The sequence below is a fragment of the Exophiala bonariae genome (genome assembly GCF_035927105.1).
Source record: "Exophiala bonariae strain CCFEE 5792 chromosome Unknown scaffold_5, whole genome shotgun sequence".
Taxonomy (NCBI): Eukaryota; Fungi; Ascomycota; class Eurotiomycetes; order Chaetothyriales; family Herpotrichiellaceae; genus Exophiala; species Exophiala bonariae.
The window spans coordinates 1,159,672-1,185,280 of NW_027042480.1; the positions used below are offsets into that span (position 1 = coordinate 1,159,672).

General features: G+C 51.0%; 9 protein-coding genes across 9 annotated transcripts; 4 read left to right on the top strand and 5 right to left on the bottom strand.

Annotated features, from left to right (window-relative positions):
- Positions 1-393: 393 nt before the first annotated feature.
- On the bottom strand, positions 394-1,467 carry LTR84_011184 (uncharacterized protein; the record flags this gene model as incomplete). Its single annotated transcript, XM_064854717.1, has 3 exons — positions 394-1,025; positions 1,078-1,321; positions 1,372-1,467. 3 exons carry the CDS (start codon positions 1,465-1,467, stop codon positions 394-396), a joined length of 972 nt encoding a protein of 323 aa, XP_064709443.1.
- Positions 1,468-1,923: 456 nt separating this feature from the next.
- RPL44 (40s ribosomal protein L44e) lies at positions 1,924-2,655 on the top strand (the record flags this gene model as incomplete). Its single annotated transcript, XM_064854718.1, has 3 exons — positions 1,924-1,926; positions 2,220-2,312; positions 2,371-2,655. The coding sequence occupies 3 exons, from the start codon at positions 1,924-1,926 to the stop codon at positions 2,653-2,655; spliced, it is 381 nt and encodes a 126-aa protein (XP_064709444.1).
- A 1,024-nt stretch (positions 2,656-3,679) lies between these two features.
- On the top strand, positions 3,680-4,525 carry LTR84_011186 (uncharacterized protein; the record flags this gene model as incomplete). The annotated part of the gene is made up of 1 exon (XM_064854719.1): positions 3,680-4,525. The coding sequence occupies one exon, from the start codon at positions 3,680-3,682 to the stop codon at positions 4,523-4,525; it is 846 nt and encodes a 281-aa protein (XP_064709445.1).
- A 486-nt stretch (positions 4,526-5,011) lies between these two features.
- On the bottom strand, positions 5,012-8,341 carry LTR84_011187 (uncharacterized protein; the record flags this gene model as incomplete). Its single annotated transcript, XM_064854720.1, has 3 exons — positions 5,012-5,736; positions 5,823-6,218; positions 6,271-8,341. The coding sequence occupies 3 exons, from the start codon at positions 8,339-8,341 to the stop codon at positions 5,012-5,014; spliced, it is 3,192 nt and encodes a 1,063-aa protein (XP_064709446.1).
- A 1,586-nt stretch (positions 8,342-9,927) lies between these two features.
- On the bottom strand, positions 9,928-12,345 carry LTR84_011188 (uncharacterized protein; the record flags this gene model as incomplete). Its single annotated transcript, XM_064854721.1, has 1 exon — positions 9,928-12,345. One exon carries the CDS (start codon positions 12,343-12,345, stop codon positions 9,928-9,930), a length of 2,418 nt encoding a protein of 805 aa, XP_064709447.1.
- Positions 12,346-14,848: 2,503 nt separating this feature from the next.
- Positions 14,849-18,370, top strand: LTR84_011189 (uncharacterized protein; the record flags this gene model as incomplete). Its single annotated transcript, XM_064854722.1, has 2 exons — positions 14,849-17,572; positions 17,624-18,370. The coding sequence occupies 2 exons, from the start codon at positions 14,849-14,851 to the stop codon at positions 18,368-18,370; spliced, it is 3,471 nt and encodes a 1,156-aa protein (XP_064709448.1).
- A 1,172-nt stretch (positions 18,371-19,542) lies between these two features.
- LTR84_011190 (uncharacterized protein) lies at positions 19,543-20,712 on the top strand (the record flags this gene model as incomplete). Its single annotated transcript, XM_064854723.1, has 1 exon — positions 19,543-20,712. The coding sequence occupies one exon, from the start codon at positions 19,543-19,545 to the stop codon at positions 20,710-20,712; it is 1,170 nt and encodes a 389-aa protein (XP_064709449.1).
- Positions 20,713-21,442: 730 nt separating this feature from the next.
- LTR84_011191 (uncharacterized protein) lies at positions 21,443-22,083 on the bottom strand (the record flags this gene model as incomplete). Its single annotated transcript, XM_064854724.1, has 2 exons — positions 21,443-21,671; positions 21,764-22,083. The coding sequence occupies 2 exons, from the start codon at positions 22,081-22,083 to the stop codon at positions 21,443-21,445; spliced, it is 549 nt and encodes a 182-aa protein (XP_064709450.1).
- Positions 22,084-22,686: 603 nt separating this feature from the next.
- LTR84_011192 (uncharacterized protein) lies at positions 22,687-24,819 on the bottom strand (the record flags this gene model as incomplete). The annotated part of the gene is made up of 9 exons (XM_064854725.1): positions 22,687-22,827; positions 22,896-23,122; positions 23,202-23,358; positions 23,495-23,581; positions 23,638-23,660; positions 23,726-23,802; positions 23,985-24,488; positions 24,554-24,688; positions 24,761-24,819. The coding sequence occupies 9 exons, from the start codon at positions 24,817-24,819 to the stop codon at positions 22,687-22,689; spliced, it is 1,410 nt and encodes a 469-aa protein (XP_064709451.1).
- Between the last annotated feature and the right edge of the window lie 790 nt (positions 24,820-25,609).

A 25,609-nucleotide genomic window follows, 5' to 3' on the forward strand; every position in this document is an offset into this window, starting at 1 on the left:
TTCTGATGCAAAAGTCAAGAAACAATAATGTGGTGACGATATCTGAATACTTCTACACAGGTAACCAGATTAAGCCTTTCTTAGGAAATAAATACCAATTCTATACGATAGGTTTAATAATAGGGTTGATGGATTTTCAGATTTTCGCTTGTTAATTGGTCTCCAACATCATGTCTTCAGCGTCATAACAGCGTCAGGAGTAATTGTCCGGGATCCGCGAGGCTGCATCCGCTAAGACGTCAACCAATTGTGTGATCCGATATCAAAACAGATGGACTGCTCTTACACGTACAAAACGGGCGACTATTAAAAAGTAGATGTGGTCGCAGATGATCGAGGCTACACTCTGGCTTGTAGGAGACGTTGGCCCATTGAGGTCAAATACACAAAATCTCACAGCTCTCCATGAACGAAACCTTGACCCAAGTAGATGGTCTGACCACCTCCGTACCACAATCTTCCATTGCGGAAGTCAAGTCCTTTTTCCTCTCCCACAATCCATTCACCACCGGGCTTGATGTTCCCAGATTCCCTGGGCCAATATTCCGCCTCAAGCCAGTGGTTTATTATCTCGATCTCGTTGATCCAGTGTTTCCGTTTCTTGGGATCTAGTGCAAGGCTCCCGTCCAATGGATCTCCGCCAAAGACGTTGGGTGAATTGAATCTTGCTATTGTGAGATGTGCAGAAGGAACCACATATCTCGAACCGACCTGGATGCCTGCCTCGGTCAACCCGGCATATGTGTCTCGTCGTAGGTGGTGATAGGTGTACTCATCATCTGCTGCTGATCGACCGTGTGATAAAGTTTCCCCAGCCGCTGGAACGAAGCTCAATGCGAGTGCGGCAGAGTCATAACTCAACAATGGCTTGATCAAGCGCGATCGATGAGTATCTGTGTGGTCGCAAATCTCCTTACAATGCGCATGAAGAGTGTCCATCAATCGCGAAATCTCTTCTTCCGTTCTAGAATGAGCAACTTCCATCACTGTCATGTGCAAATTATCCAACGGCATCAACCAAAGATCTAATCCTATTTAGTATCAATTCTCGCTATACTGTAACCCACCATGGCTTACCCGGAGCAGCGTCTTTGAGCTTCGACTGAATAACATCTATCATGGTTCTGACTTTGCCAGGTGGTCTTGCCCAAAAGACGAGGCAATTCCTTGGGTCGACATAGCTGCTATCTCGTTGCGGTCCGTCCAATTTGACGAGATGCTCATCTAGAATCCAGCCTTTGAAATCCTCACCAAGGATTTTCTCCTTCTGTTGGCCATTGCGTGTGATGCGATGCTGCAAATACCGTTCTTGGATCAATTTCTAGAAGGCTCATCAGATGACATTCCACTTCTGCTACAAACGAATCGTACTGGATCAGAATTGCAAGCGGTGATCAAGCCGTCATAAGGATTCGCCGTGATGGGGGTAGAGGTACCAGACAGGTCTTGAAAGTCAACTTTGGCCATTGCCTCAGGTCTCAAACCCCGACTGATACCTTGCTACTGCAGACCAAGGAATACGAAGCTCGTGGGAAATGTGCGACACAGCACCATTTTATTCCTCCAGAAACCTAGGTCCGTAGAAGGTTTCCTTTGCGCCTTGTTACTTTCGACCAAGGAACCAATGGCGGATAGAGCGGGGCTGGCAAGAGGATATACGAGTACATCCTGTTAGTAGTCTTCGCAGACCGTGACGCGGCTCGGTGGATGGGCAATCTTGGAGATGCGATAAGATAAGATCAGATCGGCTCACTTCCCTTTTCGGGTGGTGGTGCAACTTCCCACAAAACCCGTGAGAATCAAAAACCTGTGTGGTCTTGGCATTCGCCTGCGGACTTTGATCGTGACCACAAGTCCTCTACACTGTTAGAGATTGAATATCACCACCTACAACACGCGACCTGCGCTTGCATATCAGTCAAGATGGTAAGTTCTAAAGACTCCATGTACTACCTTGATCGATTCCCACGTCCAGAGAGAGCGCCAACTTGGGGAACGAGGAGAAGGATGACTATCGAGAGACAAGAGGGGGAAGTGATTGTTGATGATATATATCATTCTGGGGAGGGACGATGTCACGACCACTGGGATGAATTCGACAACCGCCCAAACAATCAGGGACCAATGCGGCTCGTTTCCTTCGTCTGATACCACGAGGAATGACTTGCGACTGGACAAACACGATGAGGGAAGAAGGCTAACACTCAGCTCTTTTCCAGGTCAACATTCCCAAGACTCGTCGCACTTATTGCAAGGGCAAGACCTGCAAAAAGCATACCCAACACAAAGTCACACAATACAAGGCCGGAAAAGTACGTTTTCAAAACCACGAGAGATAGACTCGAGATCCACTAACCAACACCGATTCAGGCCTCGCTCTTCGCACAGGGAAAGCGTCGATACGACCGCAAGCAGTCCGGTTATGGTGGTCAAACCAAGCCTGTCTTCCACAAGAAAGCCAAGACAACCAAGAAGGTCGTGTTGAGATTGGAGTGCACACAATGCAAGACCAAGGCTCAATTATCACTGAAGCGTTGCAAGCATTTCGAACTTGGGTATGGACTGCTCCAGTACACATTCTCTGTCGAGACTCGAAAACTGACTATGATGAACAGTGGTGACAAGAAGACGAAGGGTGCCGCTCTTGTGTTCTAGATGTGATCGAAATGCATTTCTGGGGGGGATTGGCAGGCGAAGAAAAAACATCAAACGTCGTTGCAAATACACATACAGTCGAATGTGGTCATTCATCATGGATGGGATATTACCATTATTCTGAGGTGACGGGATGCCTCAGGCAGCAATGAGATTGACGTCTTCAACCTTGAACCTTCAGCTCTTCATGATGAGTCGCTCTTCGGCAAGGCACTTTTTACGCTAGCTGAGGCTGTGATATCTGCTACACTGGATGAATACCTAGATGCCTAGGTAGTCGCAACGTCTTCCTCCTGGTCGAAAACTGCCGCTTCTGAAGAATCAGTCACCCAGCATTGCGAGAGTGAACATCCCCGTTTCGTCATCGACCGGCTTCCTTTTATTTCCTATTTCAATGGAGACGCATCCCATCGAGTATCAGTCAAAATATTGCCTCACTGACAGCTCGATATCCCATATCCTTAGCCTTACCAGTCAACAAACCCACCACATGATCATTACAACCTGTTTACCACTCGCCCCAAAAATAGACCTCAACAGTTCCTCCAATGCAATTTTGGCATCGCGAACTTTCGCGGGGTAGGGGTGTGGTGACGAGTGACGCCGCTAATTCGTCCGTCTCACTACACATGGGTAACATTTCAGTGCAGAGCATCGTATTCGCAAACCATCACCGTGCCGCTATTTCCGAAATCTCAACCTCGTCACACTGCATTAACACATACTTAGGTATCCATGCCTATGAACACTGATTTATCTCTGGTGCTTGTGACTGCTCATCACAGGTATTCGAAGAGCTCAGTTGCGTAAAGCGTGATTATAGATTGCCAGAGTACTACTGCCCGTTCTAGCGCGATCAATCCCAGAGAAATAGGGGGGTCTCTACTTCGTCTCCCCATCTACTATGAACTGTCCTGCCAGCGCAACTCTGATTCCTGACTAGCCTCACTTTCCCAACTCGAAGCATATCTCTTAGGCAGTGAGTACACAGTAGTATACACACCAAGCACTCTAGAGAGCAGCCATGCCCCGATCATCAATCTTCTCGAGCGAATACTCACGCGGCCCACTGTACCAGTACTGGAAAGAGCGCAGCACGGAGGAGAAGGCGACGCGGGAGCAACGCATCGAGGAGGCGAGGCTGCGCGCCCGGGGCTTCCAACCGCTCTCACCGGCGTCTGGCCCCTCAAGTCACGACTCGTATGTCCGGCGTGCCACAAGTGGGCCGCCCGGGTATATCGCCGCTACGAACGGTGGTGGAAGTGGCAGTAGTCCTGGAGAGGGAGATGGGGATGTGATCGATGAGGGAATCTTACCAGCGTCCTCCGCAAATCCATTACTGGCGACGATCCGAGGGACATCCATTCGTGCCGCCGAGGCTGACTTCCTACCCTCATATGACGCCGCAACATCAATATCAATAGCAGCAACAGCAGCCTCCTCATCATCCGCCAGCAACGCCGTTCCTGTTCCGCGCAGCTCCAACGATCAAAACCCACCACCACCTCAAGATCCAGACCAAGACGGCCGCCTCCTCAACGCCACGGAAGAAAAAGCCCGCCTCGCGCACCTCGACTCCCAGCGCCGGGAAATCGAGCGAGACGCCACGTTGGCGCGGACATTGTCTTCGCCTGCAAGTGTCCTCCCGCCAGCTCCATCAGCCAGTATCACACCTTCGACGTCGACGTCAGCCGCGGCACTCGATGGCGACGCCGATGTTGGGTCGCGGTATGCGTCGATCGTCAACGATACTTCTGACGAACCGGAGCCTGTGCCAGCGTCAAGGAGGAAGAAGAGTACGGCGGGAAAGGTCGGGCGATGGCTTGCGGATGCGGCGACCGGGTACACGAAGCGGCAAGAGCGGTTTTGAAAAGTCCGGGCGCACCGCACCGCCCTGCACCGCACTTAGTATAGTTTCGTTTGTGTAGTATTGTTGGGATAAACATGGCATGCCGCGAAGGCTGCTGCTGCCGGTGTGGGAAGATCTTGGTGCTCACGAGTTCCATTATAAAGTGTCTGTTATCAATTGAAGCCAGCAGTTATACTGTATGTAAAGAATCCATTCATTAAGTCGTTCATTCAGTCATTGACTCCGTGGAGTGGTTCGATTTTATTTTTAATTCGTGGTCGTCAAGTTCATGGTCGTGCATTTCCGGGCCGTTGAATTACCAAGTCAGTTTACCTCGCATGTACTCATCCCTCATCCTTATCATTTGCAACATTAGAAGAAATAGAAAATTCGTGTTCGGTCCATTTCAAAATAAATCAGGGGCTCTTCTCCAGCTATGTCATCACAAACAAACCTTGGAGATCAAAGAATAACGTATGCAGATCACGAGAATTCCAAGGAAATCAATCACCTGCTCTTCTTGCCCCGTCCATCGGGTCCAAAGAGCCCGTCGAGAAAATTGCCCAACACTTTTCCTGCTGCGCCTTTACCAGATAGGAGCTCTTCAACTTTGTCAGCAAGAGGATCATCGCCTTGTTCTGCTCTCTTCCTCCCCTTTTCGTCGAATCGTGGTGGTAAATCGACTGTCCCCTCGGAATCTGCGGGGCTGGCTACACGCTCAGGTGGCCTGTCTCTCGAGCTTGGTTCTCTCCTCGATGAGCTTGGATCATGTGAGCGTCGTCTCCGGTGTCTTCGTTTCTCATTCCCGTTGATGGCATCCTCGGCTTCCAGGGACCTTCCGGAGTGTTCCTGGCTACGTCTCCTTGAATCATCGGGAGTTGTGTCAGTGTCGTCTTCTGCGTCATATCCTCTTGAATGAGAGTGCCTGTGTCGATGATGATGTTCCGAGCCCTCGGCTTCTGGGTCTATCGGATTTGGATCAGAGAAGGTTGATACTTCTGGTTTCTCAGAAAATTGAACGCTTTTCCTCGGGCTAGAGGGAGGTGGCGATGATGGTAATTCACGTAGAGATGAAGGTGGTTGTGGCAATATGTCGTCCGGAGGAGGATAAGTATGCGAAGGAATGGTGGTCGAGATAGGAACGGGAACAGGATGGCTCAATGGCATTGTTGTTGAAGGTGGTTGTATGTTGATGTATGGTGGAGCCTGAGCAGGAACCTCCCGACTTATACCTATGGATAATTTTGTTAGCACATCTGTACAGTGCAAATGACATCTCAGCGAACATTGTGTCGCATTTGGCGTGACGACGACATACCATCTTGTACATGGTGCTGGTCATTGGGAGTGGCGGGTGTAAAAAGATTGCCAAACACAGGATTCGGCGCAGCACTCACATTTTCAGGGCCACGCGGAGCATACGGATTGGCACCAGTTGCGTATGCATCATAATTGTTAACAACTGGAGGCGGTCCAGCTGGAGGTGGCGGGTAATTCTGAGCACCGTATGGGGCAGCCCCTGGGACCGGTGCGGCTGGATTTTGTGGATTATACTGCATAGCACCTGGTGGTGGTGGGAATTGACTGGTCTGTGGATAGAAGCCTGACTGCGAGGCATAAGGATCTGGGGTAGCAGCGTACGGAACGCCCGGGTTGTATGGGTCTTCATAACCATCATGACCTCTATAACCGGCGGCCTGTTCTTCTTCTGCACCTATATCAACAGTCAGTCGGTTCGATTTTTGTTCATGTGAATAGGTACTTACGTCTCCGTGCTTTGCGCTCTCTCTTTTCTTCTTTGCGTCGGTTGTACTCGCTACCTCCAATCGCGCCTGCTGCGCCATATCTATCGGCGTCTCGTGAGCGCCTCCGACTGTGGTGGCGTCTCCCTGGAGAGGCACTCGAACTGCGAGATGATCGTCGGGAATGGCGTTCTCGGCTCAAACTGCGACTGCGACTTCTTGTTCCTCGCTGGGCAGCATAACCTGCTGCCCCAGCAGCCGCAGCTGGTACCACGGCATTGGAAGCGCCATAATAGTTATCAACAGGAGCGGGTCGGCCGTAGTAGTCTGGGCCAAAATTGTTTCCATGCATTGGCCCATTACCATACTCGATCAAACCTGGATCACTGACGGCAGCATCTCTTGGACCGTCATAGTAGGCATCAGTCCTAGCTCGACTTCTCGATCTTGAGCGTGCACGACGCTCTTCCTTTTGGACCACTTCCGCCTCTTTCTTGGCCTTGTTCTTTTCATACAAGCCAGCGAGAGCGGCACTACCTAAGCCGGCCGCAACGACTGGCAGTGCTTGTCTCACTTTGCTTTGATCACGAGGCCCTCGAGATTTGCTTCTTGCTCGTTCAATGAGACCAGCAACAACAGCACCGGCAGCACCAGCTTCTGCAATTCGTTTGTTACGATGTTTGGGGTTGCGAGCATCGTCTGCTGTGGGATCGTTCTCGAGTTCGGAAAGGGTATCGTCTCTCCGACGGCGAGATCGGCTGCGTCGGGGAGGTTCTTCAACTTCCTTCTTGTTACCAAGACGCTTGGAGGCAACTGTGGCTGCCGCGGCCAAGGCGGCTGCTCCTAGGCCAAGCGCACCGAGGGTCTTCAACTTGGACCTTGAAGATGACCTGGATCTAGATCTGCTTCTTCGATTCCGTGAACGAGAGCGACGGTCGCGGTCACGGTCTCTAGAGCGAGATCGTGATCGGGAGCGGCGATCCCTGGAACGGCGTCTACTCTTGCTTCTGTGAGCCGATCTCGCACGTGAGATTCCCTCGGCGGCAACGGCGCCTAAAGCACCTGCACCAAGGTCTCGACCCAAGCGGCCAATTCCATGGGATGTCTCACGGCCTTCTTTCTTCTTATGGTTTCTGAGCAACTCTGCAGCACCAATGCCGGCAGCGACACCGGCAGCAAGATTCTTGCGACGATCTGGACTAGCTTCACGGCTATCTTCTCGAACTTCCTTCCGTACGTAGACCATGCTATCATCACTGCTGTAGTCGCGGCCTCTTTGAGAGACGGAATCATGAGGACTAACTGAACGGCGTCTGGTGCGGCGCTCATAGTAGTCGTCTTCATCGCGACGTGGTTCTTCTATTCGTTCACGAACCTTTTTCTCGTAAAAGAAGTCTTCCTCGCCTCGAGGTTGGTCTCTACGGACGACGGTTCGATCATCCTCGATATCCGATTTCCGAACAATCTGGTAGTCATCATCCCGTATACGCTCTCGAATAATGATGGGTTCCTGTCGGATGACAATAGTTTGAGGCTGAGGGGGACTGTAGTACTCAGAAGTGCGTGTATAACGTTGCAAGTCCCGGTCCCTGTCGTCCATGCCTCTGGTAGGGGAAAGGACTTCATAGTCGTCACGGTAGCGGGTCTCAGTGACCCTAACATCGCCACGTGGACGATCATCATAACGTACAACGGAAGCAGCATCATCTCGACGTGGCTCTTGCTCAGTAGTACGTCGGATGATTAATTCCTTTTCAACGGTAGCGGGCTCCTCACGTCTTGTGTCGTAATTATACTGACTGCGATTGTCATCGTCGCGGTCACGACGAATGACCAATTCACGCTCAGTGTAGCGAGGCTCCTCTCGACGAGCTTCACGAACGGGTTCTTCAACCTCGCGTCGAGTGATGCGTGTTTCCTCAATTCGCTCGGCGCGCTCGGGAATGATTCGATGGTCTCGACCAATGGAAGACCGAGCATCATCTTCCTTCACAATATAGCGGGTGCGGGTTGTATAGCCGCCGCCATCTCTTCGAGCGGAAGAGACTGAGGTGCGGGAATCGTCGAAACGATCTCCTCGATAGACAGATCCCATGTTGAAGGTAGGTGACGAAAGACTGTGGTGGGGAGAGGAGTGCTGCCCTTTGGGCGATAAGGCTCAGATTTGGGCTTGCACAGTGAGCGAGGCTGAGCGAGGGAGATGTACAATGGAGGCTATTTAGAAAGAAAATCCTCAGCCCGGTTGGGAGCACGGAGAATGGGTGACGAGATTAATTCCGAGATGGTGAGTAGAGTTCGGAGTGAACAGAAGGGCAGGTGGAGGTGAGTTGGAGGGGAAGCGGTGGAGGGAGAGGATGAGGACGAATATTGAGGTGAGTGGAAGGATCAGATACTAGTAGTAGTGGGCTTCGTAAGAGTGGTGGGCAGCGCAGGCGTAGGCGCAGGACTGTGTTGTACACAGGAAGAGCGTCGCAGTGGTGACCAAGTTAGCGGTCCTTTACTTGAGGCCCAGGTGACTTTCGCTGGCACTTGCAGCAGCAAACCATGTGAGAGTTGTGTGCCTGAAGGCTAGCCAGTCATTCAACAAATGAAAGAGATATGATAACTGGTCAGCCGGGTCGGAAAGACGAGTCTTCAGGCTGCAGTAGGAGAAAATCCAGGTTGGGCAGCCGTTGAGCAAGTGGGCGAGAACGAGCAGAGGGGCCCGAGGCCGCTAGAGGAGGGGAAATAGTGGGCAGTGGGAGGAGGAGAGAGAGGCAAGGTCAACTTGAACTGAAATTTGTAATGGTGGGGCAATCACTGCATCCCTTGGACTCGGAGCTGATATCTCTATCTCTCGCTCAAGTGACGAGTATGAATAGCAAGATCAAGAGCTTCATCCTTTGCAGACCGGTCATACCAGGATTGCAAAGGATGTTTAGCAATGGAGTGTTAACTGCAGGTGCATGACTCCCCCGTGTACACGTCAGGAAGTCACCCAAGTAGTTGATGGCCTAGACGGGCACTGACGCTGAGGGAGGCACCATGCCTGTACTTTGTGCCACTCCGTCCCCAGATACAACTTACAAGGACAAGTCCCGCTACCTTAGGTATCTAAGGTACTTCGTAGGTAGGGCCGGATGTAGTTGCATGATCGGGCCCTCGCGCCTAGGATTGGCACCTATCTTGCGGCGGGAGACCGGTCAAGCTTCTCCCTCCCGCTATCATTCCAAAGTTTAAAGGCATCGACAGATTATAACATCGAGAGCCTCCTGGACAGCAATCACCTGGCATCTTGATGTAGGATTCAGATCATCCACTACCACTGAACTACCTAAGTCCCTACATACTGATGTACTTGTCGGCCAGCTTTATACTCCGAGTCCGATCTGTGACACACTTCCCCTTCCGTGCTCTCTTCCAACACCTTCCCAAACAAAAAGAATAAACCTCAACAACCCCCATGTCTGGAAATTTGGTTAATTTCCTTTGCAAGATGTTTTCCATTCTAATCCCCACCGTGCTTGAAGCAGCTATACTGCAATCCCAATGCTTTTTGGTGCGTTCTGGGGTATCTGATCGTCATAAGCCCTTAATGCAATGTCAGGCTTGGTCGCCATTCACAAATGAAATTCGTCCATATTCGTTATCGAGCCATCATGTATACAAGCCTGCTTGTTGCAGGCCCTCAAACGGCATCTCTTATCGGCCGCCAACTGCCCATGATGAATTCAACTTGTCACCAGGACCATCCCCTGTATCATCCGACGGGAGAACCTTGATCCGACTGCCAATCTTGGCCGATCGCGACTTTGAGCTCAATGGAAGTTGATATTTAATCACTCCTCTCACGATCAAGTCATACGGGTGTTGCAACACTCTTTCCCATCGAGCAGATCCGCCCTCTTCTGTTCGGTTTCCTGGTTTCGCGAGGCGTATCTCCCCCACTGATGATGAGCGTGTCCGCCGCACAGGCGAAGCATCAAACACCAATGGTGAATCAAACTCGAAAATCCTTCCCAGTAGCATCTTTTGTGTTCCAGGCTCCGGATCGTCGATGGGGTCTGTACCTTCATCCACTCCGTCTGGTGACTGCCAAGGTGGCCAGTAGCTACCTCGCTTGACCCAGCGCAGTGTGGTCTCCCCTCCCTTCCAGTCCTCGTTCGTTCCCACGTACGGGCTCTCCGCGAAAAGATTGACATCCAAATCGGTAACGGTAATGACAAACAGATTCATGTTGGTGGCTTCGACATGCAAGTCCAGCATGATCTCTTGCTCCGAAGCAAGCACATTTTGAATATGCTTGATCGACACATCCATCAATGGTCGATTGACAGCCACAACAAAAGTAGCTATTCCCATACAAACCAGAACCAAAATGAACGCGAGGAAAGCACAGCTGCCCCATCGTCCACAATAGTTTTGTTCGTACCCGTCATTGTAATCCATCGGTCGAAAGCTGCCACTCTGTGGTCGACGGCTATGGCGAGATCGGTTGATTCGAACTGATCCAATCAATGGTGCTCTCTCGTCATCGGCAGCATCGTCATACGCATCATATGGGTCTCCCTTTCGGGAAGTGTTTGGTAGGCGTCCATTCGATACTCGAGGACTGTTAGGCCGAGAAAATCGAGACAAGTTATTGACGGAAGAGCGAGGAGAGTGTTGTTTGCTTGCTTGAGTGAATGGAGAATCGGTATCAAGAATTGAAGTATGATGCGGTCTCCCATGTCGGCTGATGTGATGGTGGCGTGGAGTGGAACTTGCATTGCGTTGACTTCCACGACCGTCCGCGCCTGGTTCTCCATCGAGGTGATTATTGTAAGTGTTGTTAGAAAACTTCATGCTCTTCTTGCCGGCAATAGCATGGCTTCCGTTCCTCACCCCGTGTTTGTTTCGTGTCCCGAACTGATCCTGGCTGGTCAATGATGTAGCACTCGGTGTGCGCGAATGGTGCCTCATCGGGCGATCCACTGGGTTGGATTCATACACAAAGGTTTCATCAGAATCCGAAGAATCAGCCTCATCCACTGCACTCGCAACTCTGGCTTCGAAAAGGTCGGCTTTCGATGTCGCGGTCCCGGCATGTAGAGATGGCGTCTTGCGTGTGGTTTTCTTCTTTTCCTTTTTAGGCCGGATGGTCTCCGAGCTTGGCTTGGCCCTGATACTTCCGGTACCATCTCGACCAGAAGCTCCTCGGTCAGGATTCAGGAGCTGTGGCATGGACGTCACAGTTTCAGTTTCCACCGTCATAGTCCTGGGTGGATCCACCGTAGGTTTATTCTTGGCAGTTGTGAGATTGGTTAGAGAGCGCTTAGCAAGCTCTGATGCCGGCCGCGATGTGCTTGGAGCCCTAGATCTCCTGCCATTTTCGGTCTTGCTTGTGTTGGGTTTGGTGCTAACATCGCCGCCACTGCCGTCGCCTTCTTTCGCGATCGATGACTCGGCCTGGACATCGACCTTGGGATCCAGCGACGGAACTTCAACCCGTGACTCCAATGGAGAGGATAACACGGGCCCAATCGAGGGAGTGGTGGGAAGACTGCTCTCGGCGACAGTCTCGAGCAAACTTGTGCCAGTGCTGGGACCGCGGGGAGTCCGCACGGCTGAGTTGTTCCTTTCTGGTTCCTGGCTATCATTGACCAGCATAGCCCCAACTTGCTCGGGCGAAGACGCTGCAGCCAACCTCTTGGACGAGGTATTGGAAGGGGTTTGCTCTGTTTCGCTCTTTTTAGGAGGTGGAACTCTCCCATTCTTCGGAGGAGGAGACTTGACGCGAGGAGCGGTTCGCCATGCCGGCGACGTTTGACCCGACTTCATCTGTCTCTCGCCGCTGCGTGCTCCTTCCAAGACACCGTCGACACTTGCTGGTGGTAGAATGGGTCGCTGGGCGGAGAGAGCACGCTGGACCGCTGCAGCAGAGGGGACAGTGGAGAGAGAGCCACCCGCGGTTGCATTCCGGGTAGGACTGAACTCTTGACTGTTTTTCCGGGATCGTGATAGATGGGGTATGGCAGAGACACTGCGAGAGTTGCGGGCAGGAGAATTCTCTCGTGAGGTTTTTGATTGATCGACAGGGCCGGGTCCCAAGGGAGGAGGATTCTCAGAAGGTGCAGACATGGTCCGCGCCGAGTATTTCTTTTTCTAGTTGCGGTTCTCAACTTGTGTATCCCTATTTCCTTTGGGCAGCCGACTGCCGATTTGAGGCTAATGCACCAGTAGTTGTAATAAGAGAACCATAGCGCAGGTTACGTGGAAGGTCAACAGTGGAAGAACGGGCCGTTCGTGGTATGTGGTGGGCAGGTGCCTGAGCGAACCCGAGATCGTTGGAGCGGGTTCAACAGGTTCCCAGGCTGTCGGGTAAATGAGTGAAGGGTCAAGGTCGAGACTGACGTCCGAGGTATAGGTGGCGGGTAGTAACAGTCGGTCAAGAGGGAGGGAGCACGAATGGGAGTACGCAGTAGTAGTAGAGGTGCAACAGCAACAGTAAACGATCGGAAGTGGATGGGAAACAGATACAAAGAGTGGAGTTGAAAACGAATTGAAACTTGAAACGGGTGAGCGAGGATGAACGGTGCAGTGGTTGAGAAAAGACACGGCAATTCCAGTTCGTCAGCAAGCCAGTGCCTGTCAACGGGGTGCCAACCAAGTTGGCTTCGGTACCTAAGTCAGTACCTAAAGGGTTGGGGTCTATCCGCGGTGCCAACTTGGTGCCCTAGGGCATTTAGGGAGAAGGGGCAAAAGGTCCCCAGGCCCACGCATACTCCGTACTTTTAGGTCCTGACTATTCTGTTAGAGAACTACCATAATCGATAAAAGATGGTGACGCTATTCGGAATGACCTCCTCTCGGGGCATTTCAAGTTTTGGATGACAGATGTGGCTGGCAGAAAAAGCCCTGACAAAAAGATGCAGGCTGCGGCATTGTAGCGGCACATCTCAACGTGGCATCCTGCGGTGGCTGCCGTGGCCGACAAACGACCACGCTTCTCATGCACTCTATCCGATCCCCGTGGGCTAACTGGCGGATTGACGGGGGGGTTTCTCCAGGAGTATCCAGTCGGACCAACCACTACACTGACAATACAGGCTACGGGGACCGGGCCCTAATTTCTGGGAGAAGAAGGAATTCGTTTTCTTCTCAAGCCAACAGGGGTATTCTCCTCCCCTTCAAGTTGGCCCAGTCGGGCGACCGTGGAATGGCCGCCAAGCCGGGGGCGACTTCCATCCACAATTCACTTTAGACTTGACTTCAATGCCCGCTCGATACGGGGTACGGAATACGTGAGATGCTCATGGACGAGGACGGTGCCCCGTAGAACCCGTCCTTTTTTGTTGTGCGGTTAAGGCGGCTCCTTGCAATCTGGTGTGGTTGTCCGTGCGTCCTCGCTATCGACAATCACGGGAAGCCTTAGCATCGATGTCGCACATGATAGAAATTGGACTGGTCGAGCATAATCTCGGATGGCGTGAGGATGATTGTGGGAGGTGCAAACGAGAGTAGAAATGTGGTGACTGCGAGCGTGGTTTGGGTGTGGCGGCCCTTGTCACCCGATTTATTGCTTTGTGACTTGAACCTGTGGCCCTCCAACGGTTAGGTACCCGTATTCGGTGCCTAGAGGACCCTGTCCAGGTGCCCATGTGACTCGATGAGAGACCGCCTATCCAGGTCTCCATCCATGTTGGGCAGCCACTAAGCCAGACTGTCGTTAACAGGGCCTTTTTGTTTACTTTTCACCACCCGTACGTGTCTTGGCTAAACTCGACGCGTCCAACTTTGAATCTTGAAGGCGAACGTGTCCAGTCCAGTCCAACTCGATCCAAGTCCACTCATTTTTTCTGTGCGAATCGATTCTTGATCGAGCATCTAACCCGGCCCAGGATACCTTCATCTCATCATCGTCGCCATCCTCCACTCACCTGCGAGTAATTCTATCATCCTTGATCCTCTCATCATCCAGCTTACGACGATACATTGCACATCCCACCCTTCAACCCGTTCAACCCTCACGTCACCTAATCGACGGCCGATCCCGTAAACAAACTTCACTCATCGCGCCTGCTCCATTGGTCTCGACGCTCGACGCGATCCCGCACTTGCCTCTCACCTCTTACTATTGCTACCCAAGTCCCGATTCGCGTTCACAACCCGAGCAAGAGCAAAGGTCACCCTTCAGGCTATTGTCATTGTTATCTTTCTGACTCTTACACATCTTGAATCGTCCTCTCTACCTCGTACACGCCTCACTGTTGGCTTTCTGCCCTTTGGCCCTCGTCGGCTCAAGTCAGCCTGCCTGATTGTTCCTCGTCTTGCACCCTCGCCACTCTACAAGTATCGATATCCCAGCAGGATTTCGGCTACCATTCGGAGCTACCGATCGGAATAATACCTACAAACTACACTCGGTCCGTTCTGGGTCTGACCCGTCTCTCTTCGCGCTCGACTCTGTTCTTGGGCGGTCAATATGCTGGGTTTCTGGTAAACCGCCGCGCGTTGAACTCTTGAAAAGGTTGGAAGACATTGTCTCAGCTACCCTTGCTGTTTGGATGCCATTTCGATGAACTGGGAGACACCATAAGACTATTGGCCCAATTCGAAACACCCACAAACACTGCCAGCCATGATGGCAACGTACTCCCCTCATCGTGAGGATCGAGATGGTGCCCATCATCATTCACCCAAAGCCCTCTCACACTTCGATGCCATTCGCGAAATCCGACGTTCCCTTTCTCGATCTCCTTCGAAGCAATCAGACCATCGTCAATTCCCCTTTCGGTCCCCAGGGCCGAGCAATCTACCTTTCTCACCCTCACCACTTTCACCCTCTCGAAAGTCGACTTCCGACAGTTTATCACACATGGCCAGTATCATATCTCCACATTCAAACCGCAACTCACAGACTCCACGCTTTCAACGACCCATTCTCCGCCGGACCACTCAGACACATGGCCTCAATCGTATCCGCACATCGCCAAAGAGTCCTTCAAAACGCGCCCTAGCAGATTCAACCGATGGTGGCAACTCCTCACCCCTGCCACTGCGGAAAAGAAGCTCGACGGAAGCAGAACGTGAGTTGGCTTTGAAATGTCTGACGGGTGAATTGAAAGAAAATGACACGCGTCCTCTGGAAGAACCAGTCACTTGGAAAGCCGCTCAGACGCGGCAGGAGAAGCGGCGGAGTGGTGGCGCCCTGATGTCGATTGCCAATGTCGCACCTCTGAGCCCAATGAAGCGTTCCGAGGCTCCTCGATCGGATGAGGAGCAGCCCTTCGACAGCCCTTCAGCAAAGAGACGAAGTCTTCATGGTCCCGGACTTGACTTCAGTATCTTTGAGTCGAATGATTTGGACGGAGGAATGTTCACAGACAAGCGGTCACAAGATGACAATGACTTCTTTAGTGGGGGTGGTTCTCTGTCATCGACTCGATTCTCAACCATTCCTAAGCGATCCTCGTCTCTTCGTAAATCAACTTTGCAACAGCGACAGCTTGATCGACCGAGTAATCTCAAATTCACTCAGGCCATGGATTTGGACAAGTCATGGTTGGAATCCACCCCGGCACCAAGCACGAAGAAAGGTTACAGAATGTCCTTGGACAATCATCTCGATCCTATTCGGCGTGATAGTCCATTTTCAAGTCAAGGAACTTTACCAAGTGCTTCGATACATCCGTTGTCATCCGTTCAAAACAGCCAACAGACCTCTCGCCACCCTCTTTCGCGAACGTTGACGCAATCTTCTTCGCTTGCAAGCGATCAGGATGAATCTCCTACTCATGAACCTGTCCATCGACCAACCAGACCAAGATCGCATGATTTCTCAAAGTCATTACCTATCGGTGCTTCAAGACCGACACCGTCAACAGGAGACCATGATTTCTCTTCTCAAAGCTCATTTGCAACCCCAGGGAATTATAAGACAGCAAAGCCATTGCCTGCAGCCTTCATGTCAACAGGTTTGATCTCGAAGAAAAACAGAAACATTGACGATCCCAACGCCGGTCTACCAAAGGCTCACATGCCTGATACTCCTTGCAAAAAGCAGTCTGTGGTATTCCAAGCAGACGAGAACTTTGCCGCACCAAAACCGGCGATCCACAGAGCACGACCCTCCTTTGGACAACCTTCTACGCCGTTGGACTCTCATTACACGCAATCGAAGATATCAGCGTTCCCTTTCGCCCGGAGTGTTGGGATATTTGGCACTCGCTCTAGCAAGCACAATCTCCTTCGGAAAGGAAGCTTTGCATCCATCGAAAGTGAAGAGAAGACCGAATCCCGATCACCCTTGACTCGCGCCCACAGCCAGTCGACAGATTCTGATTACCCCCCTACTCCAACCAAACACCTACCTGACGAACAGAACCGCAACTCCGTGTCACCCTCGCCTCATCATACAGGAGGGTTGACGACAATTCAGACGGCACCCAACTCTAGTTTCGGGTCCCGATTGACCAATAGTAAGTTGTCTCCTATTTTGGCATCCCCTAGACACGTCGACGAGGACAGTGATAGCACGATGGAGGATTCTCCATCCCTTAACCTGAGACCTACTCGGACGTCCAAGATCGTTGTTCGTATGCCAGATTCGTGTGCTCCAAAGCACCTGTCTCAACATCCCAATTTTTCATTCCCTCTCCCCGAGCATAACGTTTCTATCTCGTTCTTACACTCTACCGCGCTGGATCTTGCTAAGACTTCTCTCCCTCCAGTCAGTCCAAGAGGTTCTCCCCACACGCCATTGGAAGGATTCTTTCCTCCAGATCCAAGTGGTTTGACAATCTCGGGTCGTGGTGAACGTCCTCGAACTACGAACAAGGGAAATATCATACCAGCAACACCAACAGGACCGCGAGAATACTTTCCCAATTTTTCGAATCGTCCCAGTCTCAATCTTGCTGCCGTGGATGGTTCCAATTTGGATAGCAGCTTGACCTCGAGATTCGAAAAGGTTGACTTGATTGGTTCCGGAGAGTTCTCCCAAGTTTTTCGTGTTTCCCAACCACCCGAGGCATCGCCATTCCACAAAATCTATTCTGTTTCATCAAGTCGTCCTTCGTCAAGAGGATCCCTTCCCGAGAAAGTCTGGGCAGTTAAGAGATCGCGTTATCCTTATACTGGAACCAAAGACCGGCAACGCAAGATTCAGGAAGTGGACTTTCTCAAAGCACTAGGCCATTCAGATCATATTGTGACTTTTGTCGACAGCTGGGAAGAACAAGGTCATCTCTACATCCAGACAGAATTCTGTGAAGAAGGCACGCTTGATGTTTTCCTCGCTCAGACGGGGCTCAAGGCCAGACTTGACGACTTTCGCATCTGGAAAATTCTACTCGAGTTGTCAGTGGTAAGTCAAACACTCTCGTACATTTGATTGACACGATCTAACAGTTTGTAGGGCCTAAAACACATTCACGAAAGTGGTTTCATCCACCTCGATCTCAAACCCGCAAATATTCTTATCACATTTGAGGGAGTTCTCAGAATTGCTGATTTCGGCATGGCAAGCCGATGGCCTGCGAAAGCTGGTATTGAGGGCGAAGGTGATCGAGAATATATCGGACCTGAAATACTGATGGGACGATACGACAAACCAGCAGACATCTTTGCGCTTGGTCTGATCATGCTGGAAACGGCTGGAAATGTCGAACTACCCGACAATGGGGTGTCATGGCAGAAGCTCCGCAACGGAGATATGAGTGATGTCCCGAGCCTCACTTGGAGCTCTGGAACTAGCGGCATAGAACGAGATTCGACCGGAAACCCCCTCTCTCGAGACAATTCATCAGTCGAGCAGTCTCAACTTCACCGAATGAGTGTTGAGATTCTCGATGTAGATGGAGACGACAACGAATTGATGACAGATCATGTCTCTTCCAAAGACTTGCACCGCCCACGTAGCGGTGAACTGGTCAATCCTCCACAATTCATGATCGATCCATCACACGAGCAAGCTTTAGATCGTGTGGTTCGGTGGATGATTTCACCAAATCCGAGTGATCGACCTTTAGCGTCAGATCTCCTGAGCACTGAAGGTGTGCAATGGGCAGAGGCAAGACGACGAGCTGGTGCTACTGTGTTTGAAGGCAATTGGGGCCCAGCGGATGAGGTTCTTGCTGAAGATGCTGAAATGATAGATGTATGATCATCTAGGCGTGCCATTTGAATCGCCTGGATAGACCAAACACCAATCCTTTTTGCATAAGCGGTATGGGTAAAGGTATCTTGAATGGGTTGAGGCGGTGCCTTGGCTGCGGAATCTCCAGAGTTATGACCGTGACACGACCTGTCAGACTTAATCGATGGAGATATTGTTATTGTTTGATCAGTTTTCGGCCTTTTACACCAAAGCGAACATTCAGTCTGGTTGTTTTTGACCATCTCACGATGGACCTCTACTTGATAGCACAGCGACTCGCTCAAACATGGTTTTGTTACACCGACAGATTTTTCCAACACACCCGTTTTGACATGATGCGAAAGGGAGGGAAAAAACGACAAAAGCTTGGGAACTAGGTACTTGCATCATGATCGAAACCAGTCAAGGGAGTGAGAGAGTTATCGTATCAGATTATGGGAATCAACAAGAAGAAGTCTTGAAATGTCTCGTCGTGGAAGAGACCCCACTTGATCAAGGTTTGATAAATCCAAATAGTAGCTACAGTATTAGCATACTGTAGATTTTGATGAGAGCATGAAATGAACAAGAATATCCAACAACTTTCAAGGTGATCGAGGCTTGCTTCTGTCATTACCTGTAAACATGAGGTGAAAAAACGAAACATGAAACTGGAGGTTTATTTTTCTGACCCCGATGCTGGGCGTTCAAGTTCAAGTAGTTCTCTGGCAATTTCCGTCTATCTTAGCCAATATTGAACGAACTGACTACTGATTTCCTAGGCGTACAGCACCAGCTGTCATAAGATATCTCAGCTGGGATGGTAAAAAGATTGCCAGAGCAGCAGGTTAACTCTGAGGAACAATCCGGCAGCCTGATCCTGGCCCCGCCTAGGTAATCCAGGGATCAATAGTCAACACCTACAAAAAATTGACCCACCAGCATTGTGGCCGATCAGATATTGGTCCCGAGCAAGGAACGCCTTGTCCAAACTTCTGGATCATAGACCACAGGCCTTGAGAGGAGAGAAAGAATTAATGACTTCGATAATAACACGATCCCTCCACCACAGCGGACGCCAAAGCACCTCCCAGAGCCTGTTATATAGATATCTGGTCCCATGCCACTTTCTTGATACAACGCGACACATAACCACGAGCTCAAGACGCCTGCGGACAGTGTCTCCATCTATCAAATCGATGCCTCCGAAGAAGGGGAAGTTCGCCAAACCCACCAAACCGCCACAGATCCACAACACGCACTTCGTGTGTTTACCGTTGACGACAGAAGACTCGATCTTGCAGTTGAATGAGTCGTTGGCAAAATTTAGGGATGTCACGAGTCTATCAGGGGACGCTGCTGCTGCTGGATCAGCTGGCCAAGCTGGACAGAACTTGAGTTCGTCTTCTTCCACCCCGCCAGGCCTTTGTCGCATTCCACATGCTGCGTATCGACCTCCTGGAACGTTTCATCTGACGCTGGGCGTCATGGATCTCTCTTCGCATGAGGATATGGAGAAGGCGCTGAAACTGCTGAATGATATCGACTATTCGAGCCTTCTCAGGAAAGCCGAAACTAAGATGACGACAGGAAATCCGCGAAACCCAGAGAGGGAGCCTACAGGCTGTTTATTGCAGCAAAGTGAGATGGACCATGTAGCTCAGTCAGGATCAGGAGCAGCAAGCGCAGTCTCTGAGGGCCTATCCAAACCACTGGAATCCCTCGAACGCGCCATCTCCCCTCCTCCTCCAGCATCCAGGCCCAAAACGACCTCAAGTCTCCAGCCCCTCCATCCAGAACCAGAACCAGAGCCAAAACCACAACCACTGATGCTAACACTACACGGCCTCGGCACCTTCCCGTCCGCAAGCTCAGCACGCGTCTTCTTCGCACACGCCCACGACGCCAGCCGACGCCTCCAGCCGTTCGCAGAACTGGTCCGCCAGCGCTTCCAAGCCGCCGGCCTCATCACCGAGACGCGCCCGCTGGTCCTGCACGCCACCATGGCCAACATGACCTACGTCAAGCGTCCGCGGCGCAGGGATCAGCAGTCGATCTCGAGCTCCGGTCCCGGTTCCGGTTCGGGCGCAAAGACTGCCTCGGGCGTCGATGGGCGGGACATCCTGGCCTTCTTCAATCGCCGCAGCGGAAGCGACGGAGAGGATGTAGATGTAGGGACCGAGAGTCTTGCTCCTCCCGGTACATCTGCCTCGAAGGATGTTGATGCTGATGCGGTGCCTGAAGGCTACATCTGGGCGAGCGACATCACGGTCGACAAGGTCCGGATCTGCAAGATGGGTGCAGAGCCGTGTGACCTTCCCGGCTGGGGACTCGAATATAGACCCATAGCGGAAAGCGTTATTGTTTGATTAGAACTTGCATAGAGGGCGGCCTAGGATAGCAGCCTAGTGCCGTGGTTGGGACTTGATGTCGTCACATAAGCATTGGCATGGAGGGTGTTTTGAGATCGATCATGGAACTTGCTTTGGTTTACACTACAAACATTATCATTCGTCTTTTCCCCCAGATACGAGCAATCGCAAGCAATTTAAGCGAGTCCCTAGAAAAGAAACCGAGGGCTTCAATGCAGAAAATTAAGGGGAGACCAGTGATTCACTGGTCAGAACTCCAGTTTCTTGATTGTCTGTGTCATGTCAAGCCGAGTGTAGACCCTGGAGGTCAACTGGGACGTTTTCTTGGAGAAAGGTAACCATGCCTCTTTCCATTTTTCCTCTTTGGACCAACACAGCTGCAGACATGGTGTTGCCTCATGTTATAGGTATAGCAGTGACTGAGAAAGGTGTAAAGATTCTCTTCGGCCATGAAGGCGCGTCCACGTCCTGCATTTGCAAGGTTACAACGGTCGAGTCGCAAGCCTCACAACCCCCAGAGATCCAGTTTTAGACCCGTTTGAAGCGCAGGTTCTGCTCTAGCCATCGACGACCCATCGTTCGTCTTTCGTAGGCAATTTCCACCCACACCACCAGCCCAGCTCGTCTCGGGGAGCAGACATTTTGCACAAACTTTCCACACATATGATGGTGGGAAGTTGGGGTCATGTCCGGTGTGTCCAGCTTCCCGGCTCTGACTGGAGAACTCCTACCGAAGTCCCTTGAGCACTCGCAACCATGCGTGTTCGAGCTCAATGCGGAAGCCTGAGTGTCTCTCGAGCTGATGTGTTGCAGATCGCATCTTGGCCAGGTCGCCGCAGTACCCGAGGTATTTATCCAGCTTTGATTGCAAGCTTGATGATCCTTTTATCATGTGCACGGATCTAAAACTCTGCTCCATGATAGCGTGGCCAATGATACCGGGACCCTTGCATGTGCTTTGGGTCATTTCCAGAGTTCACAGTGGGATGTTAGCCAGACTGATTTGATGGCGATCATTGCTCATCTCTTTTCGTCTCTTGACTCTCACCCTTCTTTTTTCCCCGCCTCCTCCGCCTCCGGCAAATCATCCAAATCAAAGATGACCCTGATCATCAAACTGCAACTCGGACACACCGCGACGTCCTCTCCATCCCTTAGATCAGAGACATTGATCTCGAACCGATCGCCGCATGGGCACGGGTAGTGGTAGATCTGTAGCGTCTTGTCGAACGTCATGTCTTCGATCTCGATCTCATCGTAGATGTCTAGTGCGTCGGCGGCCTCTTGTTTCGTCTGTGTGGAGAGCGTGGTGCCTTTTGCCACTGATGCGGCTGCGGCGGCGGCGGCGGCGACGGTTGTGGTCGTCATATTTTTTTGGGGTGGCTCGTGGGACGGAGATTGGAGGGAGTATATATCTTCTTCACGCTTGGTGTAGATTCTACTTGGAAGGGAGTGCGCACACAGAGAAACATCTATGCGCTCAACGGAGTGTGGAAAGTGTCTGGATACACAGTCACAAAATTTTGATGCAGAGGCAGTCAGAGCGAAATGCGGGGAAATTGAAGAAGTTGAAAATGAGGCATCGGCACTTCCCGTCGAAATCTTGGCAAAATGGGAACGAAGGCTTGAAGTCTACAAGGAAACAGAAACGATAAAATTCGATGCATAAAATCATTGTGGCAAATGAGGACCAACTGGCCGCTTGCCATTTGGGTGTTGCATTCATCTGATCTCTACCTAGACCAGTCCAGTCATAGCCGGTGGAAACTTCAAGTGCGAACCAGTGACTGAGGGCAACCGACTCGTGCCATGACTGCACACAGCCAGCTTTTGAAGGCCTGCTCACTCGAATAGCCGAGTATTTCGCTCCTGGCCCGTAGTAAATTCCACGTGCAGAACTTGAAGACATGCGTGTTGTGGGAGTGTTGTAAGAGAGACGTTCCGTCCACCTCCACCTCGACCGCCTCACATCTATCTGTATCTCCAGAGAGACAGGGTATTGTGTCTCTTCCAGGTCTTTCTCCGTCCAGCAGTGGTCTTGTTGTAGCCGTGTCCCTTGCCCAAGCCACGGGATTTCTTGCCGGTTGCTGTGAGGCCACGAGATTCGCGGTGCTAGAAGAAGTTTTGTTAGTCGTCTCTGCTCTATCGTCAAATCGAAGGTTGGATGTGCTCCTCCTTACCTTGTGGACGGGGTTGACGATCCAGTTGATGCGGGCATCACGACGGATGGCTTTGTGTTGAGGATCGACGAGGATGACTTCGAAGTACTTGTAGGTCGAATCTTGGTTGATCCAGTAGGAGTTGAGGACGCGGAGATTGGAGGCACGACGACCGACACGCTCTTCAGCGGTGGATCGGAGTGATCGCTGGTATTTGAGTTGATTCACACCCTGGTTGGTGGGCTTGCCTATTCATCATGAAAAATTCTCAGTTGGATGTTTTTGGCACAAATAATTCTCGAATTAAGAGAAGAGGGATGTCCGTACCGTAGGTGGCACCCTTTGGCACTGGCTTCTTGCGACCACCACGACGAACGCGAATGCGGTAGATGACATAGCCTTGCTTGGCCTTGTATCCAAGACGGCGGGCCTTGTCGGGTCTGGAAGGACGAGAAGCGCGGTGGATGACTTTCAACTGTCGGAGCTATATTGATGCACTCTCAGCTAAGTTCAACGAGTGTATAGCAAGACACAATCAAGTTGCGCCACAGATGAGAAAGAGAGGGAATGTATGTTCTCCCGCTTGCTATCTTTCTTCATCATGTTTCGGGGAAGCTCACCTCCCAGCAGCGGACTCGGAGAAGGAATCGCAGGACATCGGATTGCTTCTTCTTTTGAAGTTCTTCGACGTATTTGAGGGCACCCATCTGTAATCGGTCAGACACATCGAGGGGAGAAGACACAATTCAACTACCACACATACCTTGAATAGTTGCGCCCAAACACCTGGTTGTTGGAGAAATAAAGAATGGTGGATCGAAATGTCGAATTGCGGAAGAGTCAAATCTCACAATTTGCGAAGTGGGAGTTGTGCGCAGGCTTGGCACCACCGACGGTCAATGTCTTGGCATGTGATCCAATCAGAGGTCTTCATCCGAGGTACGTACCGAATAATAATGGCACTGGGGAACTTCCATCACAATTCTATGAACAATATTTCCATCAGAATGAACTCTATCAGCAATCTGGATCTATCTTGATGATACTTGTCCATCGTATCTGATGCTCATCCAGGCCACCGAGTGCTGCTATTTCTTGTGACAGCACAACCTCTGCATCGCTCGCTCAGTGTCTCTTGCCACGCTTCCCCAGCCTAGTGTCTGCCTCTTAGGCGTCTCCTGATTCATTCCTCGCGCAAGTAGTAGTCTTCCTTGTTCTTTCTCCTCGGCCGTGAGCGTCTTCCTTCCATTTTTGACTTCGTGAAACCCATCGGCAAGCAGTTCGCCAATCTCTGTACCTACAACACGTTTCCCTGCTTTGATTGTCTTCACTGCAACTTCTTTCTCTTCCGCGAATGAGGCACTGATGTCTTGTATGGATGGAGGCTGCGGTGATCTCTTTGCAAGTTGTTCGTAGACATAGATTACCGCGTCCGCCTGTTTCAGCAGATCAACCAAGGTACTGCACAATGGTTGTCCCTCAGCACCGAGAAATTGGATTGGTTGGGATGAGTGAGTGGTAGAGGTTGGGCTTTGAGGTTCATCACCCAGACCAACTAAGGCAGCGTTGGCCAGTGGGAGAAATTCCTGTTCAAATCGTCTTCGATCGGCAGAACTGGTGATCAATGAATCAGCCAAGATCCATTGGGATTAGGTGTGACGGCACAAGCGGTTGTTCACATGTTCTGTTTGACTTGGGCCAATTTGGTCACCATGTCTGAGTGACGCTTTTTGACACGCTTCGAAAACGTCTTTGGCCACAGATCCGGCTCCTTGAGTTTCTGGCGGAGCTGAACCATCTGCTCGGTGTCGATGCTAGAAAGAGACTTCTATCAGCTGAAAGACAACCATGGAGAAAGATACAAGGGCCGGGCTGAAGGTGCTCACTTCAAACCATCATCATCAATGTCACGCAATTCCTGACTCATGTTCTGAGGAGTTGGCATAGTGATCGAGAGGATACTAAAAGCCTACAACCAGAAGTTGTGAAGAGATTTGGTTCGTCGAGTGGTTCCGCGAGACTTGGACTGTTCTTCTGTTGTTGCGAAGAAAGTGGACTACTATGGGAAGGTGCATGTCGGGAGTTGCCTCACGAGGAAGGTGCAAAGCAGAATCGTTCCAAACAGCAACTTTCCGATTTCACCAACTTACAGCTTGAGTACCGAAATACAATACTACCCGCCACCCTGCACATGGACATAATTCTCGATTGATCTTTATCAAAGTCTCATTGGTGTCAAACTATCCCAGCGTCGTCATATGGTACAGGAGTACTGTTTGTTCAAGAGAGGAAAAAAAAGGAATGACTTAAGGTCGAAACGCTGCTATGGTTCATTTAGCTGATCTGTGTCACATGTGTCTGGTCCAGGCCACATTACAACCCTCCCTTTGCCTCAGGGAGCATCGACATTCCCAGACGTTTTGGTTTGTGTAGGTGTTTGTGTATCTCATGCCCTGCATGAATATCGTGCTCATCCAGTTGACATGAAATGCTCTTTTTTGAATCTTTTTCTCTTCGTCTCGAATCCCGCCTCACCGGCCAACAAAGCAAGCCCCAGTAAATTTCAGCCTATGTCTCGATATGCCGTTGAATTGCCGTGTTGATTGCAGTATTAGAAAGGAGTGTCCCAGTGTTGGTTGAAACATAGCACGTTAGGAAAATCCAGCATCCATTCCTCCAAAACAAATCCCCCGATTGATGAATTATCTGTTGCTGTCTTTTTCCAAATGCTCAAT